At 43.3% G+C, this 15,954-nt stretch overlaps 1 protein-coding gene across 4 annotated transcripts in view; it reads right to left on the bottom strand.

Moving 5' to 3' along the window:
* Positions 1-15,954, bottom strand: part of PLEKHA1 (pleckstrin homology domain containing A1) — a 486,448-nt gene that overhangs the window by 286,551 nt on the left and 183,943 nt on the right. For all 4 annotated transcript variants that reach the window (XM_078643947.1, XM_078643949.1, XM_078643950.1 and 1 more), the window contains exon 5: positions 2,181-2,278. In XM_078643947.1, the coding sequence (XP_078500073.1) occupies positions 2,181-2,278 (98 nt within the window). The remainder of the gene's footprint in view (positions 1-2,180; positions 2,279-15,954) is intronic.

Below are 15,954 nucleotides of genomic sequence, written 5' to 3'. Positions count from 1 at the left end.
AGCGGTCGTGCGCAGGGGTGCGCCTAAGGACGCGCCTAAGACAAGCCGAAGAGAAGCCCGTCTGCGCCCGTCCGCGACCGGCCGGGGCCAGGGGCCATGGGCTCTGTCTCAAAGGACAGAGATGTAATTATGAGACATAGTATCCGGTACTCATCCCAGGCGCTTAAAGATCTACAGCCAGAACCTCTGGTAGGTTGTGCCGTGCGCTCTCGGTCATGCCCCGAAGGCCCGTTTGCATGCCTACACTGCTGTTTTCAGGCATCCTTTACTAATCCGGTTATTGGTAGTAATGTCGAGAAAATTAAGGTACCTATTAGGCCTTGCTTCCAAACATCTTCTACCAACTCTTCCACTGGCTTGAACACTGAGGAAACTCCGCCAGTGAATAGTTTAAAAAGTTTTCTTTTAAACATTCGTTCCCTACCAAAGCACCATCTTGAATTCTGGGATCTGGTCAATACCGTAAATCCAGATATTTGCTTCCTCACAGAAACTTGGTTAAAACCCCACACAGTTCCCGCCATTACGTTAGCGGTTCCGATGGGAGATAAGGTCCTTAAACTAGATCGCCCTGTCAAAACCGGGGGAGGCGTTGCTATAGTATATAGAGAAGAAGGTTTGAAGATTTCTTTACTAGAACAAAGAAGTTGTCCCATGATGGAAATCATGGTCTTTAAGATCAATTCCACCTCAAGAACTCATTGGAAAGGGGCGTTAGTATACCGTCCCCCGGGGCCAAGTGCGGGCTTCTCACTTTCTCTCGTGGAATTTCTGGCTCCATATTTAAAAGCCAAAGAAGATTTTATTCTCCTTGCAGATTTTAATGTTCATGCAGACCTCCCTAGCCACCCCGATACTGCATCATTACTCTCAGATCTCACAATATTAGGGTTGGAGATTCAAAATAAGGGTCCCACACATATCGGTGGACATACTTTGGACCTAATTTTGACCAACTGTCCTAAAATTAAATATTGGTCAACGTCTCAAGTGTGTTGGTCTGACCATCATATGGTCGAATTCTTTTTCTGTGGTCTTGCCATACCACATCAAAAATCCCTTCCCGCTATTTTGCGGAGACCGTGGCATAAAGTAACATTAGACGAATTACAGAGGGTATGGAAGGAGCCCATCATTACAGAGATAGACAATGTTGAGCCCGGCTTAACCAAGTATAATAAAGCTCTTTTGGAAGCAGTGGATCTACTGGCCCCTCTGAAGCTACACAAACAGTATCCAGCATCTAAACAAGAGATATGGTATACTAAAGAGCTTAGAGGGGAGAAACAGAAGTGTAGAAAGCTCGAAAAAGCTTGGAGGAAATCACAAGGGCCCTACTCTGTGGAATACTTTGCCCCTCATCCTGAGACAAATCACTAACTTTTATGCCTTCAAGAAATCCCTGAAGACACACCTGTTCCCGGCTGCGTAAGATCTAGGGCACTTTATGATTATGATTTCGATCTGGCATCTTGGAAGATCATAAGCGCCGAGATACCCCTCTGGGGTCGATTCCTGCGTTATAGAAGCATATAAATAAATAAATAAATAAATTGGTGCTTGTCAAATCTTAATAGGCAAAAACAGGAATCACTCTAGTCCTCCAACACCTGGGCAAGAGAAGCCATAGGATTCATTGAGACCTGAACACTATGCAGCTTTATGTTTCGCTGGCTAGGACGTTAAGCAGCGGGGCACAACACTCTGGAGTTTTGTAACTCAGGGCACAATTGAGCTGCATGCATTTATTCAGGAACCTGATATATTTTATTTGGAGGTTTACATAGCATGCAACACTCCAACTTTGAAGTTGCAGCACTTTACATACACCGACACATAAGTAGAAGGCATTATATTTAAAATAATTCTGTTTACAGGTATTTAATATAAAAGGTAAAACAATGAAGAGATTAGAGTATCAGGCTTTCCCACACTGTTTTGTAACATCAAGAGAATCTTCAAACCCACTGAGGGAAGAAACAATTTCAGCTTAACAGTTGCTACGAATTGTCTTGATGCAGACTAGAGTGGGCAAGACTAATCTGCTGTTCAGATCATGGTTTGTTTTTTAAGAAATCGTTCACCCATTTCTTGAATGCAAGGCTAGATTTGGGTGGTATCTCTGAGAAGTGATTGACGAGCTATTAAAGTGGTGCATTTTTGTGTTAAAGAGTACTCACCGTAATTTTAGCCACCCCGTTCAGGGCATTGATCCACTCCACGAGGTCCTGTTCATCGTTGGCCTGCAAGTAATATTTCCGCATCCCAGTGTTCATAACTAGAAGGGCAAGAATTAAAAGACAACAGCAATTTAAAAATTAGTTTTTAGGGAAATCGATGTTATAGTAAGAAATACGTTTGCAAATATATATATATATATCTTCAACAAAACTCCACACGTCCACTCTACGAAAGTTCCACGGCACCGGAGAGAAAGACTACAGGTAGTTTTCACCCAAAAAAGTGTTTATTTAGTACACCATTTATGCAAGCGTGGACGGTCAATGCGTTTCGGCTCCTGCCTTCAACTGGACTATAGAGTCCCGCTGTCTAGAACATCTATTTAAAGTGAACATGTGCATTAAGATCCCTTGTTTGTTTCAATTATATATATATCTTGGATGTCTCACTTACAACTTCTGCTCCAGACTAGAAAAATGAGCGAGGACCCAAGTAAGTGAAGAGTTTCTTTATTGCCACCAAATTAGTCCGCTCCATCGGCCTTGATCACATGACCTATATATACACACACACACACACACACACACACACACACACACACTCTCTCTCTCTCTCTCTCCCTATCTCTCTCTGAAAAAAAACAAAGTTTACAGGAACTTTATAGCTAGGGAATAAGATTTTAAAAAGTTTTTACAAAATCACTGAAAAAAAACACTGAAAAATCCAAAGGTTACAGCGACGTTATAGTTAGGCTCAGATTTCACTCATACAAAACCAGTGAAATTCAGCAATGATAGTAGCCAGAGCTAACTGTAACTTACGCCCCCGCAATGCACTGCTTATGACCTCACATATTAAATCACTCATGACGTGGTCAGTGACATCACCCATGACAACTCAAATTGCATCACAGATGACCTCAAGAAAGTGTAAGTGTTTTCTAAGAATTTATGAGTGATAAAAACATATACTACCCTACTACAAAAGTTAGATTAGTATACTAGTTGTTCTACTAATGAGTGATCCTATTTGAAACATGTGATCTGAGTGGCTGTGTGACTGTCTATATCAGTGTGTGAGAGGGTGTCTGAGTGGTTGATGGGGTGTCTGAGGGGCTGTGTGGGTGAATAAGTGGGTTTCTGAGTGGTTGTATGGGTGTGTGAGTGGGTGTGCGAGTGGTTTTGTGTGTGTGTGAGTAGCTATATGGGTGTGCAAGTGGGTGTGTGAGTGGCTGTATGGATGCATGAGTGGTTGTATGGGTGTGTGAGTGGGTGTATGGGTGTGAGAGTGGCTATATGGGTGAGTGGGTGTCTGAACGGCTGTATGTGTGAGCAACTGGGTGTGTAAGTGGACGTATGTGTAAGAAGCTAAGTGGATGTATGGGTAAGAAGCTGAGTGGGTGTCTGGGTAAGTGAGTTGTGTGAGTGGCTGTATTGACAGCGAGTGTGTGTAAATGGCTATATGGGTCAATGAGCAGATATGAGAGCACTTGTATAGATGTGTAAACAGGTATATAAGTAGTTGTGTGGGTGCATGAGTGAGTATCTATGGTTGAGTGAGTGCGTGTGAGTTGCTGTATAGGTGAATAAGTGTGTGTGAGTAGCTGTATGGATGTGTGGCAATGAGTGGTTGTATGGCTGAGTGAGTGGGTGTGTGAATAGCTCTATGGAGAAGTGAGTGGTTGTGTACTTGTATGGGTCTGTGAATGGGTAGGTGAGTGGTTGTGTGGGTGTTTGAGTGGGTGTATGAAAGGCTGTATAGTGGCGTGAGTTGTTCTGTGGATGATGCCATCAGTGATGTCATTTGAGACGTCATCAGTGATTTCATGAGTGATGTTACTGACCATGTCATTAGTGATGTAAGATGTGAGGTCATACGCAATGCATTGTTATAGTTAGCTCAGGTAACTATAACTGCTGAATTTCACAGTGAAATTTGAGCCTAACTATAACATCCCTGTAACCTTTGATTTTTTTGGTGAATTTCGAAGTTTTATTTTAACATTAGCTAAGATTAAGATGACCATTGCAATGAATAATGGAGGGGGGCAGTTTGAAGGCAGAGCCTGGCCTGACAATGTGCTGCCCCCACCCAAGTTTGCAGCCCCTGCCCCCCTCCTCCTTCCCATCCATTATCCAAGTCCATAACCCTGTTCCCTCATTACAGCAGCATGGCCATTTTTCTTCCACTTCCTTACCCCCTGCCCTAAACAGTTAGCTTGCTGCCCTGTCCACCTCCTCCCTACCCTCTGTTGCCCGAGTCAATGCACCATCCCCTCCCCCCTGCCCTGTATGGTCCAATGTGCTACACTGCCCTCAGTTTAGCTTGATGTACTTGCCCACTTGTCCTGCACTCCGTTCCCCAATGCTATGCCCCATCAGCACTTCTGCCTAGCCTGTGCTTAGCCTGTTGCCCCTACGCACCAACGTCCTGCCCCTCAATGTCTATGTTCATGGCCCTGTTCTCTCCTTTCTGCTCACCATGATCCATGGACCTGCCACCCTATCTACTCTTGAGCTGCTTAGTATGGTCGGATAGCTGCTGCCTGTCCCTGCCACCTCCACCCTGCTTGTCCAAGTTCCATGCCCCTATTCCCTCCCTCCCATCCTCCATGGTCCATTTTGCTGCCACTCCCTTCTGCCCTCCATGCTCTCTTGTGCTGCAACTGCTCCCTCCCTGTCTGCCCTGCGTGGTCTGTTGTTAAGCTCCTTCCCCTGCCCTTTTTTATCTGTGTCCAGCCCCCACCCCTTCCTTCTGTCCTCCATGGTCTTTTGTGCATGCCCCTGCCCCCTCCCTCTAGCCCACCATGGCCGCTGTGCTGCCACAAACCCTCCCACTTGCCATGCATGGTCTTCTGTGCTGCCACGGTCCCTCCCATCTGCTCTGTGACTACAGCTTGCTGCCCCTGATACCCTCCCACCTTCCCTCCTTTGTCTGTTTGTATGCCATTATAGTCTCACTGTTGCCCTCCATAGTGTGTTGTGCTTCCAGTACCCATCCTGCCTACCCTCAATGGTCAGTATGCTGTTCCTGCCCTGCCCCCTTCCCTCTTATGTCCATGTGCATACCCCTATCCCCTCTCTCCTGCCCGGTCTGCTGTCGTGCCCCTGCCCCCTCCATCCTGCCCTTCATGGTCTGTTATGCGGCAACTGTTCCTCCTGTCTGTTCGGTATGGTCAGCTTGCTCTCCTTGCCTCTTTCTCCTCTGCTCTTTGTTGTCTATGTGCATAGCCCTGTCCCCTCCCTATTACTTTCCTTGGTCTGTTGTGCTGCACTGCTGTCCCACTTGCTCTGTGTGGTGAATTGTGCTGCTGCAACCCCTGATGCCTGCCCTGTAAGTCCATTCGGTGCCGCTGCCCTCTCTTATCCTTGTCCATTTCCCTACCACATGCCTCCTGCCCTCTGTGATCCAATGTACCTTACTTGCAAACATTCTGAACTTGGTAAGAGGGACATTTGGAAGGAAAAAAAAACCTAGGGAAAGGATTTTTCCCATTGACATACAATTAAAAAGAGACTATTTTAGGCAGAAGACAGATAAAATAAAGCCCTTTTTTGGCTTAAAAACATCAGGAGTCTCGTGTCTGAATCAGGTCTGGCTGCATGTATGGTTGTAATGCCACTGCCTCTTCCTTCTCCCCTCAATGGTCTTTTATATTGCCACAGCCTTTCTTGCTTGTACTCTACAGTTGGTTTGTTGCGTCTGCCCCCCTTTCCCCTGCACTTCATAGTCTGTTGTGCAGCCACTGCCCCTCCTGCATGCACAGCGTGGTCAACTTGTTGCCTATGAATTTTCCTCGATGAGATGGTCCTATTCCCATAGAAATTATGGTTAGTGCTCTAAACAACTAAAATGAGGACATATTTTCTGAGTTACCAAATAGGGTAAAATCACTTTCAAATAATTTGTTATTTTTATCCAGCTGATCACTTGATTATATATTACACTTAAGGGAAAGGATGTGGCGTAGGGCCAGAGCTGCAGACTTTGCAACTGGGGAACCAGGTTCGAGTTTCGGAGTCAGCACGACATCCTGTGATTCTGGGAAAATCACTTAATCTCCCCTTGTCTAAAACCAAAATGAATGTGTCCTTCTGTAATGTAACAGATGCTCACGTAAAGCACTGCAAAAAAACAAATTAAGTGTTTTGCACACTTCGGTCATTGGGCTATACTTGGGCCACATTTGGGTCATATTTTTGCTGTATTTGGTTGTTTTTTTCTCACTGATGGCCATCATGGGAGACTTATTTGTTCTGAAACTCCATAATTTCCTCATTTGTTGCAATATCACCAGTAGATGATGCTTTTAGTTTTCTACTTCGATTCCATCAAGATGGCATTCAGACGTGCCACATATCTGGCATAAATTCAGAATGTTAGCACTCCAGTTGCTCATTATAATACTGTAGTAAAGCTGCTGATTACCAGAGAGTACACTGTCAGTCTGCTGCTGGTATTGAAAGTGCATGTTTCAGTCTGCATGTCAGCACGTCTTAATGAAAGAGAAGATGAAGAACTCACTTAAAATGTGTCCTAATTTTTCTTTCATACAGCACTAACCATAATTTCTATGACAAACTGAACACCCTCATTTTGTTCCCTTCTAAACTAAAAGTTTTACGTTTTACCAGTTTGATTTAATCAACATGGCTTCAGGTGTTCCATACTTTTGTCATAAATAGCACTGTTAGCACGCTAGTTGTTCTTTAAAACACACTGGAAGGCTGCAATGGAACTCAAGGGAATCAACTGATTGGCTGCTCCTGTTGGAAGTACATGATTTACTGAGACTGTGAGACTTTATTTTTATATGGCTGAAAAAGATAGTGTGAATTTACTGAAAATATGCTCTCATTTTAGCTTGTAGAGCACCTTCCATAACCTGTGTGGGAAAATCATGAGGAAACAGTTTTCTTTCGCATATGATTCATGAAATCCCAGCAGATTGCTTTTCCTCAGGGTACAGTCACTTTAGAACATACCACAAATCCTAAACTTATGGTACCCTCAACAAATGACTTATGTTGTAACTATAATCTGTTATCACCCTTTATACGATTTTGTGATACTCAAAACCTGACATTCACTACAATGCATTTCTATGGGGTGATATCATGTATATTGGTCCCAAGATGGCTGCCAACATTTCCTGGTTATAGAGGTGGCAGCCAATCAGATCCCATGATGAGAGCTGTGCTTAGGCTCCACCCAGATATACAAATTAGTTTGTTCTTTAATACCTCCAAAACTACTAAACGACTGTACACCAAATATCAAAAAGTGTAATCTCCGGGAACAAAATCTACCTTTCTGTCAAACTTGGTGTAATTCTGTCTGCAGGTTGGACAGCAGGCCTGTGTAAAGACTCTATGGGAATTAACATGTAAATGCAAATGCCCCGCCCCGTTTCTTGGCCCCTGCATGACAGATCACCCCAAAACTTTCCATGCACAACTAGAATCACCGGGGAACTTGTTGGAGGGAAAGTTTGTTAAGATTCATCAAACAGCGCAAGATATAGGAAAGTCAAAAAACGCTTTTGCTATGGAAACATGGTCCTAATATTAAGTACCTACTGGCGACCTCCAGTAGGTGATATAGATATAGGAAAAGCATTTTTTTTACTATAACTTTGGCATCGTATGACCAATCTTCATAAAAAAAATTCCCAAAAAAAAGTCAAAGTAGGTTCTGTGTGCAGTGGGGAGTTAAAGACTCACTTGGAGAGTCACGCACTCATGTACATACCCACTCACGTATGTACTCAAAGATCCACCAAGACACTCAGACAGCCACTGACAGACCACTGAGACACTCATACACCCAGAGATCCACTCACACACCCATAGTCACCCACAGTCACAGACCCGCTTAGAGACTTATGCACTCAGTCAGTCACTCATACACTCAGACTCACACACCCACTCATAGACTCACTCAGATATACACGCATCAACTCACTCACCCACTCAAAGACTCACGTATATATGCATGAGTGTCAGAGACCCACTCACTCATGCATGCACCCATTCACTCACCCACTCAGACTTACTCTATCACTCACAGATCCACTCAGATACTCGCACACCCATAGTCACTCACACATCCACACACAGATTCACTCAGTGACTTATGCACCCAGTCACTGATATACTCAGATTAACACTCCCACTCACAGTCCCAGTGGCCCATGCACCCACTCATAGAACCACTCAGACACTCACGCTCCCAGTCATTGGCCCACATGCACTCACTCACAGATCCACTCTGACAGTCATGCACCCACTAACTCACCCACTCAGACACTCATGTATCCATTCACAGATCCAGTCAGACAGTCATATTCTTACAAAGGCACTAATGCACCTACCCACAGAACGACCAAGAGACTCAAGCAACCAAATCACAGACCCATTGAGACACTGATGCACCTAGTCATATATGCACTGAGACAGTTACACAGTTCATTAAAGAACCATTTTTTGACTGATGCACCATATCAGAGATCCACTGAACTACTTATACAGTGAATGAGAGACTTACTGATTCACTGATTTATGCAGCCACAGGTTCCACTGAAAGAGTTCTACACTGTTATAGAAATATTAAAAAGCTACAGATGGTATTATAAGGGCTTTTAGATAGTAATGTGTTTAGTGTGTTGGTTATAATCTATCTGTAGTTATATGTTTTGTATGTGGTGGTGGCAATTAAATTCCTGCTTGTACTTTTCGCAACGTATTCAAGACTACCAAAATCATCACGACTTCCGGTGTCGCCTCGAACAAGGAAAATCCATTTCAAGAGTAGTTTTTTCGACAAATGACTACAAAGGTAAAAAAGTTAAATCAATAGCTTACTAAACAACTAGACTCAAACTATGTAAAATATGTCTCTGTGTTTTACACTTTGTCAAAAACATACGGATTTCACGGTCTCCTCTGCAATTGCGAGATAGCCACTTAAATGAAAAATATCTTGAAATAAGATGATTATGTACTTTTTACATTAACAGATCACAAACATAACAATAACTGGTGCACTATGCATTTCCAATATTCAACATCTCATTATAGAAAAAATACAAGGACGTTATGGTTATGAAATGTAATGAAAAAAACTGAAATGCACTTAAAAAAAACAGAGGTTACAGGGACGTTATAGTTAGGAAATCGATTTTGAAAAACCTTTTGAAATTCACTGAAAAAAACAAAAGTTACTGGGACCTTTTAATTAGGTTGACAATTCAAATGTTCAAAAATAGAGAAATTCAGCAGTTCGAGTTAGCTGAGTTAACTATAAGTCGCACCCCTGCAATGCACTGCTAATTACCTCACATATTACATCATTCATGACATAGTTAGTGACATCACTCATGACATGTCAAAGTTTTGTACAAGTGAAATGTCAGCCTAACAATAATGTCCCTGTAACCTTTGTTTTTTTTCCAGTGAATATATATATATATACGCATGCAATCAGTGGAAATAAAGGTTGTGTGTTTCCGTAATTGTCAGCCTTTGCCCTATGAGGAAGGAAAAAGGTTCTCCGAAACCCGTCAGGGATTTTGAAATAATCAGAACTAATGTGATGGTTTCATCAATAAAATGTTTGGGAACAAACCATCTTCTGTGGAGTCACGTCCTTGAGACCTGGGGCACTCTTTGGGATAGATATTACTTACTGGCGGTCGCCAGTAGGTAGTTATAGTTAGGATCGTTTTCCATAGGAAATCCGCAACATTCTATTGGGAATAACTTTGGCGCCGAATGAGGGATCTGCCTGTAATTTTCCTTAACTTTGCCTCGCTGCGCTCCGCTCCTTCCCTGAAAGTTTCGGGGGGATCCGTCAAGCGGGGGCCGAGATAAAAGGGGGGTCCCAAAACGTGTTTTCCCCATGTTAATTTCCATAGGGCGGTTGGACTCACTTTTAGCCCGAACGGCTGAATGGATTTCCACCAAACTTGGCAAAATTGTAGGGACTGGTACCCCGATGTGCCTTTGCTATGTCTCAAGAAATATGCTCCAGTGGTGTTTACGAAAATTAACTTTGAAAAATATATATTGGGCTACATTGGGCTATATATATGTTAGAGCCCAAATGTAGCCCAATGTAGCCCAAAGATGGCCACCAGAGAAAAAAAAAAACATATGTAGCCCAAATATCAGCCAGATGTAGCCCAACTATAGCCCAATGACAGAATGTCCCAGAGTGTTCTAAAGAAAAACTAGAGCGCTAACAGTCTTACTTATGACAAAAGTATGGCACACCTGAAGTCATCTTGATTGGAATAAAGTGTTAACACTTAAAACATTTAATTTGCAAAGGAACAAAATGAGGGGGTTCATTTTGCCATAGAAATTATGATTAGGGCTGAAGAAAGAAAAATTAGGGCACATTTTGAGTGACTTCTCAAATCCTCTTATATTTCATTAAAAAAATTCTGATATGCAGTCTCCCAAGATGGCCACCAGAGACAAAAGAGACCAAATGTAGCCCAAATATCAGCCAGATGTAGCCCAACTATAGCCCAATGACAGAATGTCCCAGAGTGTTTCTAAAGAACAACTAGAACGCTAACAGTCTTACTTATGACAAAAGTATGGCACACCTGAAGTCATCTTGATTGGAATAAAGTGGTACCACTTAATACATTTAATTTGAAAAGGAACAAAATGAGGGGTTTCATTTTGCCATAGAAATTTTATATTATATATATTCACTGAAAAAACCATAGGTTTCACACCAGTTATAGTTAGGAATTAGCATTTAAAAAACCTATTAAATTCACTGAAAAAAACATAGGTTTCACACCAGTTATAGTTAGGTGGAAATTTTACTCGCATAAAACCATTGAAATTCCCACGTTATAGTTAGTTGGACTCACTATAACTTGCGCGTGCAATGCACTGCTGATGACGTCACATATTACATCACTCATGACATGGTCAGTGACATCACTCATGACATCACTGATGACATCTCAAATGACATCACTGATGACATCATCCAGTGAATGTGTATCTTTCTGAAAAATAAATATTTTTTATATATGTATATCTAAAGGTTGATGGAAGAATAAATGGGTAAATGTCTAAATGGATTTTTTTGTGTAAAATTGATTGGTTAACTGACTTATTAAATGTATCTTAGTGAATACATATATTAGCGAGTAATGTTTAAATATTTAAATATCTGTATCTGTGTCTCACTTTGTGTATAAGTGGCTGCATGGGTTGGTGAGTAGCTACATGAGTGTGTATATGGGTTATTAGTTGTTTTTTTGAGTATCAGTATCAGTGTCTGTATGGTTCGGTGGGGGATATTACTTAGAGCACAGATGCATGAATGAGTGACTCACTATTTGTATGTATTTTGAAGACAGCATGTGTGCAAGACTGTATGGGTGGATGATTGTGTGTATGGATGGGTTAGTGAGTATGTGTTTTTATAATTGATTGTTTGAGAGAGTAAATATGTTTCCGTTTCTGTAGAAGTATGTGTAGTGGTGTGTAGCAGTATAATCAAGTAAATGTTTTTTTGATAGTTTATTTGCATGTGTGAATTTGTGTGTGAGTAAGTATATGGATGAGTATTAGTGTGTAACAGGATGTATAGGTGTATGAGTACATATGATGAGTAAGTACATGCATGAGTGACTATATAGAACTGTTGGTGAATGAGTGGATGTGTATGTAGATGTTGGAATTACCCAATAAGTTGTTGTAATTGGTATAGGTTTCTCCTTTTTTAAGAAAATGTTAGTTTCTATTTTTGAATGTGTGTGTCAAAGGTTATTTTATGCTGATAGGAGGTCTGCCACTTTGTCACAAGGATGTTGTCATCAGTGATGTCATTTGAGATGTCATCAGTGATGTCATGAGTGATGTCACTGACCATGTCATGAGTGATGTAATATGTGACGTCATCAGCAGTGCATTGCACGCGCAAGTTATAGTGAGTCCAACTAACTATAACGTGGGAATTTCAATGGTTTTATGCGAGTAAAATTTCCACCTAACTATAACTGGTGTGAAACCTATGGTTTTTTCAGTGAATATATATATATATATATATATATATATATATATATATATAGATATATATATATATGTCACGTATGGCGTCAATAAATATGGGGAAGTTACTGGCAGTTATCGTTTGCCCTTGGTTGTTTTAACTGCCCATGAAGAAGGGCGTGTGCCCGAAACGCGTTGGCAGATACCAGAATGCATATCAAAGTTGTCTTTTCTTGAGATGCACTCACGGGGTGATTCTGCTGTCCTAGCGCAAGCGCTGGCTGTCTGGAGATGCATTCTGGTATCTGCCAACGCGTTTCGGGCACACGCCCTTCTTCATGGCCAGCCAAACAACCAAGGGCAAACGATAACTGCTAGTAACTTCCCCTTATTTATTGACGCCATACGTGACGTGATGCGCATCAGGCGAGTCGCGCTGTGAATTCTAGGACTGGTAGTACATGTTATCTCCAAAGTGGGACACCACCCCAATAAGCAGTTACTCGCTGCAATCTCGTGGCCACAGGCAGGGCCTCAGGGAACGGCGATGGGAACCTGCATCGCCCCCAGCTACGTGGGGCTGTACCTAGGCTGGTGGGAGGAGCAGGTGGCTAGTAACATCACAGCCAACAGCCAACACGTCATCCTCTGGGCCAGGTACATAGATGTTTTTTGTATTTGGGGTGAATGTTTACATTGTCCAGCATTCCGTCCATCAATTATTTCTTTTGCATATATCGCCCTAAGTGGGAAGGGTATGCCCAGACGCGAGTCCCGTGCTCACTACACCACTGGATTCAAGCTAGCCTGGCTGATGAAGGGTGATGCCCTGAAACCGGTCCCAGGATGCTGTTTCCGGTCCAGGAGGACCTGGCCTGGCAGTTCGGACTGGACTGTTCCACAAGAAACAGGGTCAAGACCGATTTGCATATGGCTGGTCCAAACTGGGGTAGTGTGGTAAGCAAAAGAATGATGGATTAAACCCAGATCCTTGCGAATGGGGGTGAATGTTTGCATTGTCCAGCTTTCCGTCCATCAATTGTTTCTTTTGCTTAGATAGAATTCCAGTAACAGAAAGAGGTGGTAACAGAGTGAAGGAATTTAGACTTTTGGAGTCTAGAATGATTATCAAATTTGGTACTGTACATCCGATGGGACTGAACAAAGACGAAGAATTGTCGGTTCATCTAGGATAGTAATATTTGCTGGCGATGTATGTCTATCTTTCATGTAAAATTATGTATCGTAGGCCATGTTTGTTTTTAACGATTAAAGAATTTTTATTTTTGATTGCACTGTTTTTTTTGTTGTAGGAGACTAGGATATATCAGCTTGCTTTGTGGAGGAAAACAAGATAGCTACAAATATCTAATGAATTATGATGGATGGATACTGAATATGAAACATGAAGTGTATTGATTTGTTATGAATTTAGGCCCACAGGGGCTTAATATGTGCCATTAACTGGATGCGTAGATACGTGATATTGTCTGAAAAAGTGCTGGTCACGATTGTAAAAAGCATTAGCCAACTGGGGCAGAATTGTGATTTGTTTTTGCTGATGAATTAATCAGTCATAGATTACCAGGAGGCTTGGCAGCACAACTTAATTTATTTATTTATCTTTCAATACCGAATCATGGGTAATTCTATTTGTCTATTCAGTATGGTTGGAAATCCTGAAGAATAGGTGAAATCGAAATGAGTCTCACCGTTTCAAAATGGATGCTAGTTTTCCCTTCTGTAATGAAGCATTTGGGATATGTAGCCCTACGTTTATTTTTGGTTTAAATGCACTATATGTAATTGCCTGCAACAAACAATCCGTAACCAGTGACCAAGGCGCGGCTGCACCGAAAGGCATCGGGTGTTTGCTTGCCATATGCTGAAATAAACAATCTCACGTGAAGGGAATTGGGCTTGAGCAAAGTTTGTCAAGTGACAGTGGAATTTGTTGTATTTACGAAGGATTCGCACCCTCATTCAAGCCAGCCGCCATTGGAGGCAGAGAGACCTGTGAACTGTGTTGATATATATATATATATATATATATATATATATATATATATATATATATATATATATATATCTATATATCTCAAAACTGAAGTTGCCTTGAATGAGTCAGCCGGCACAGGTGAGCAAAGTAACCTTTTTATTTCATGGAGGATTGGCATTCAGTTCACAGCGCTAGTGCCTCGCATAAAATATGAGCCATGTGAAGCCCGACGCGTTTCATGCCAGGAAGCATTTCTTCAAGGGCTGCAGGCGTGGAACAAGATCATTAACATCACATTTCGGCAAGTCACTATTTAAAGTTATTAAGTCCCCGCCCATGTGGGCGTTGCCACCACCGTGGCATTCTGGATCTTGTAGTGCTAACCTTCTTCCTCATGTGGGGCGTGGCCACAGAGGCGACCAAGATGGCCGCCTTTGCCTGAAGCTCCGCCAGCCGGGCTCCACAAACTCTGCTTTTCCTGATGTAGGGGCGATTATACACCGGCAGACACCCTCCATTTGTCCCGGGAGAACGAGCTGAAAAATCCGATGCCCAGACCGGCTCGCTGCGCGAGGCCGGACCGACATGCGGCGGACCTGCGTGGAGAGCGGGCGCAGACCTGCGGCCTTCCCCGGTTAAGGAGTGGGCTACGAAGATTGAGGTGAGAGTGGCCCTGGCGGGTGTCTGGCGTCGATTTTAGCTCCTCCCGCTGCATCTGACTGGCTTTCCTCCCCGTCACCCCCACTGTGGCCGCTCGCTGGGTCCCGTTGTGTGCGGAGTGTTTGCGGGGCTCCGTAGGCCTTGTGGGAGTTACCGCGCCAGGGGTCTACGTGCAGGTTCTAGCGGGGGTGAGGCGGGCTAGTGAGGAGGCCCTGTTGTCTTTATGGGGAGCCACATTGACGTTGGGCCCCATCGTGCGAGCCGGCTCCCCCTTCCCTTCCCCCTCCCGGACACTCAATATTGGAAGAGGAGAGCAGTTTGGCTTGAGGGAGAAGTGCACGATCAAGTATGTAGCACCGTATTGGCGTGCCGGAAACTGCCGCCACCGGGCGCATGGACACCTTTGTGGAGCAACTACTGGCCGAGTTGTTTGGTAGAGAAAACGTCACGCAGGGATTTGTAGTGGAACGTGCTCATAGGTCGCTGGGCCCTCGGCCGGGCATTCTGCACCAACCCATCATCGCTAGACTCATGAATTTTAGGGACAGAGATACGGCCCTCCGCTCTGGTCGTGACTGTGGGGAAATCCAACGGCAGGGGAGTCAGTTGTCCTTTTTCCTCGACTTCACCATCATGGTCCAGGAAGCGAGGCGAAAGTTTCATGGAGTCAAGACCACCCTGAAAAATCTGGGTCTTAAGTACAGCATGCTCTACCCGGCGAGGTTAAAAGTAGATGTGGACGGCAGATTCCGCATATTTGAGACACCAGCGGAGGCACAGGAGTTCTGTCAAGTGTACAAGAAAAAGCACTCTGGGGCGACGTCCACCCCGCGTTCCACTTCCCCGCCGCAAAGTGGGTCCGAAGCCAGCGTGGAACTCTTCTCTAATCCCGGGACTGGTTGAATTGTCATTGCATTTATTTTTGTGTACTGCTGTGTTTGTTTCTTGAATGCATCTATATCCTGTTTAATACTATCACATTCCGTATTGCCCAACCGGCGTGGCGTTGCGCGCCTCATGGTGAATACCAAGGGTTCTTTGCTTCACATGCTAAATTTGCGGTGTGTATATTTGTTTCCTACATTGATGTGG

This window comes from Lissotriton helveticus, chromosome 5_1 (genome assembly GCF_964261635.1).
Source record: "Lissotriton helveticus chromosome 5_1, aLisHel1.1, whole genome shotgun sequence".
Classification (NCBI taxonomy): Eukaryota; Metazoa; Chordata; class Amphibia; order Caudata; family Salamandridae; genus Lissotriton; species Lissotriton helveticus.
The sequence above is the reverse complement of the archived record's forward strand: the minus strand, read 5'-3'. Positions and strand labels throughout refer to the sequence as shown.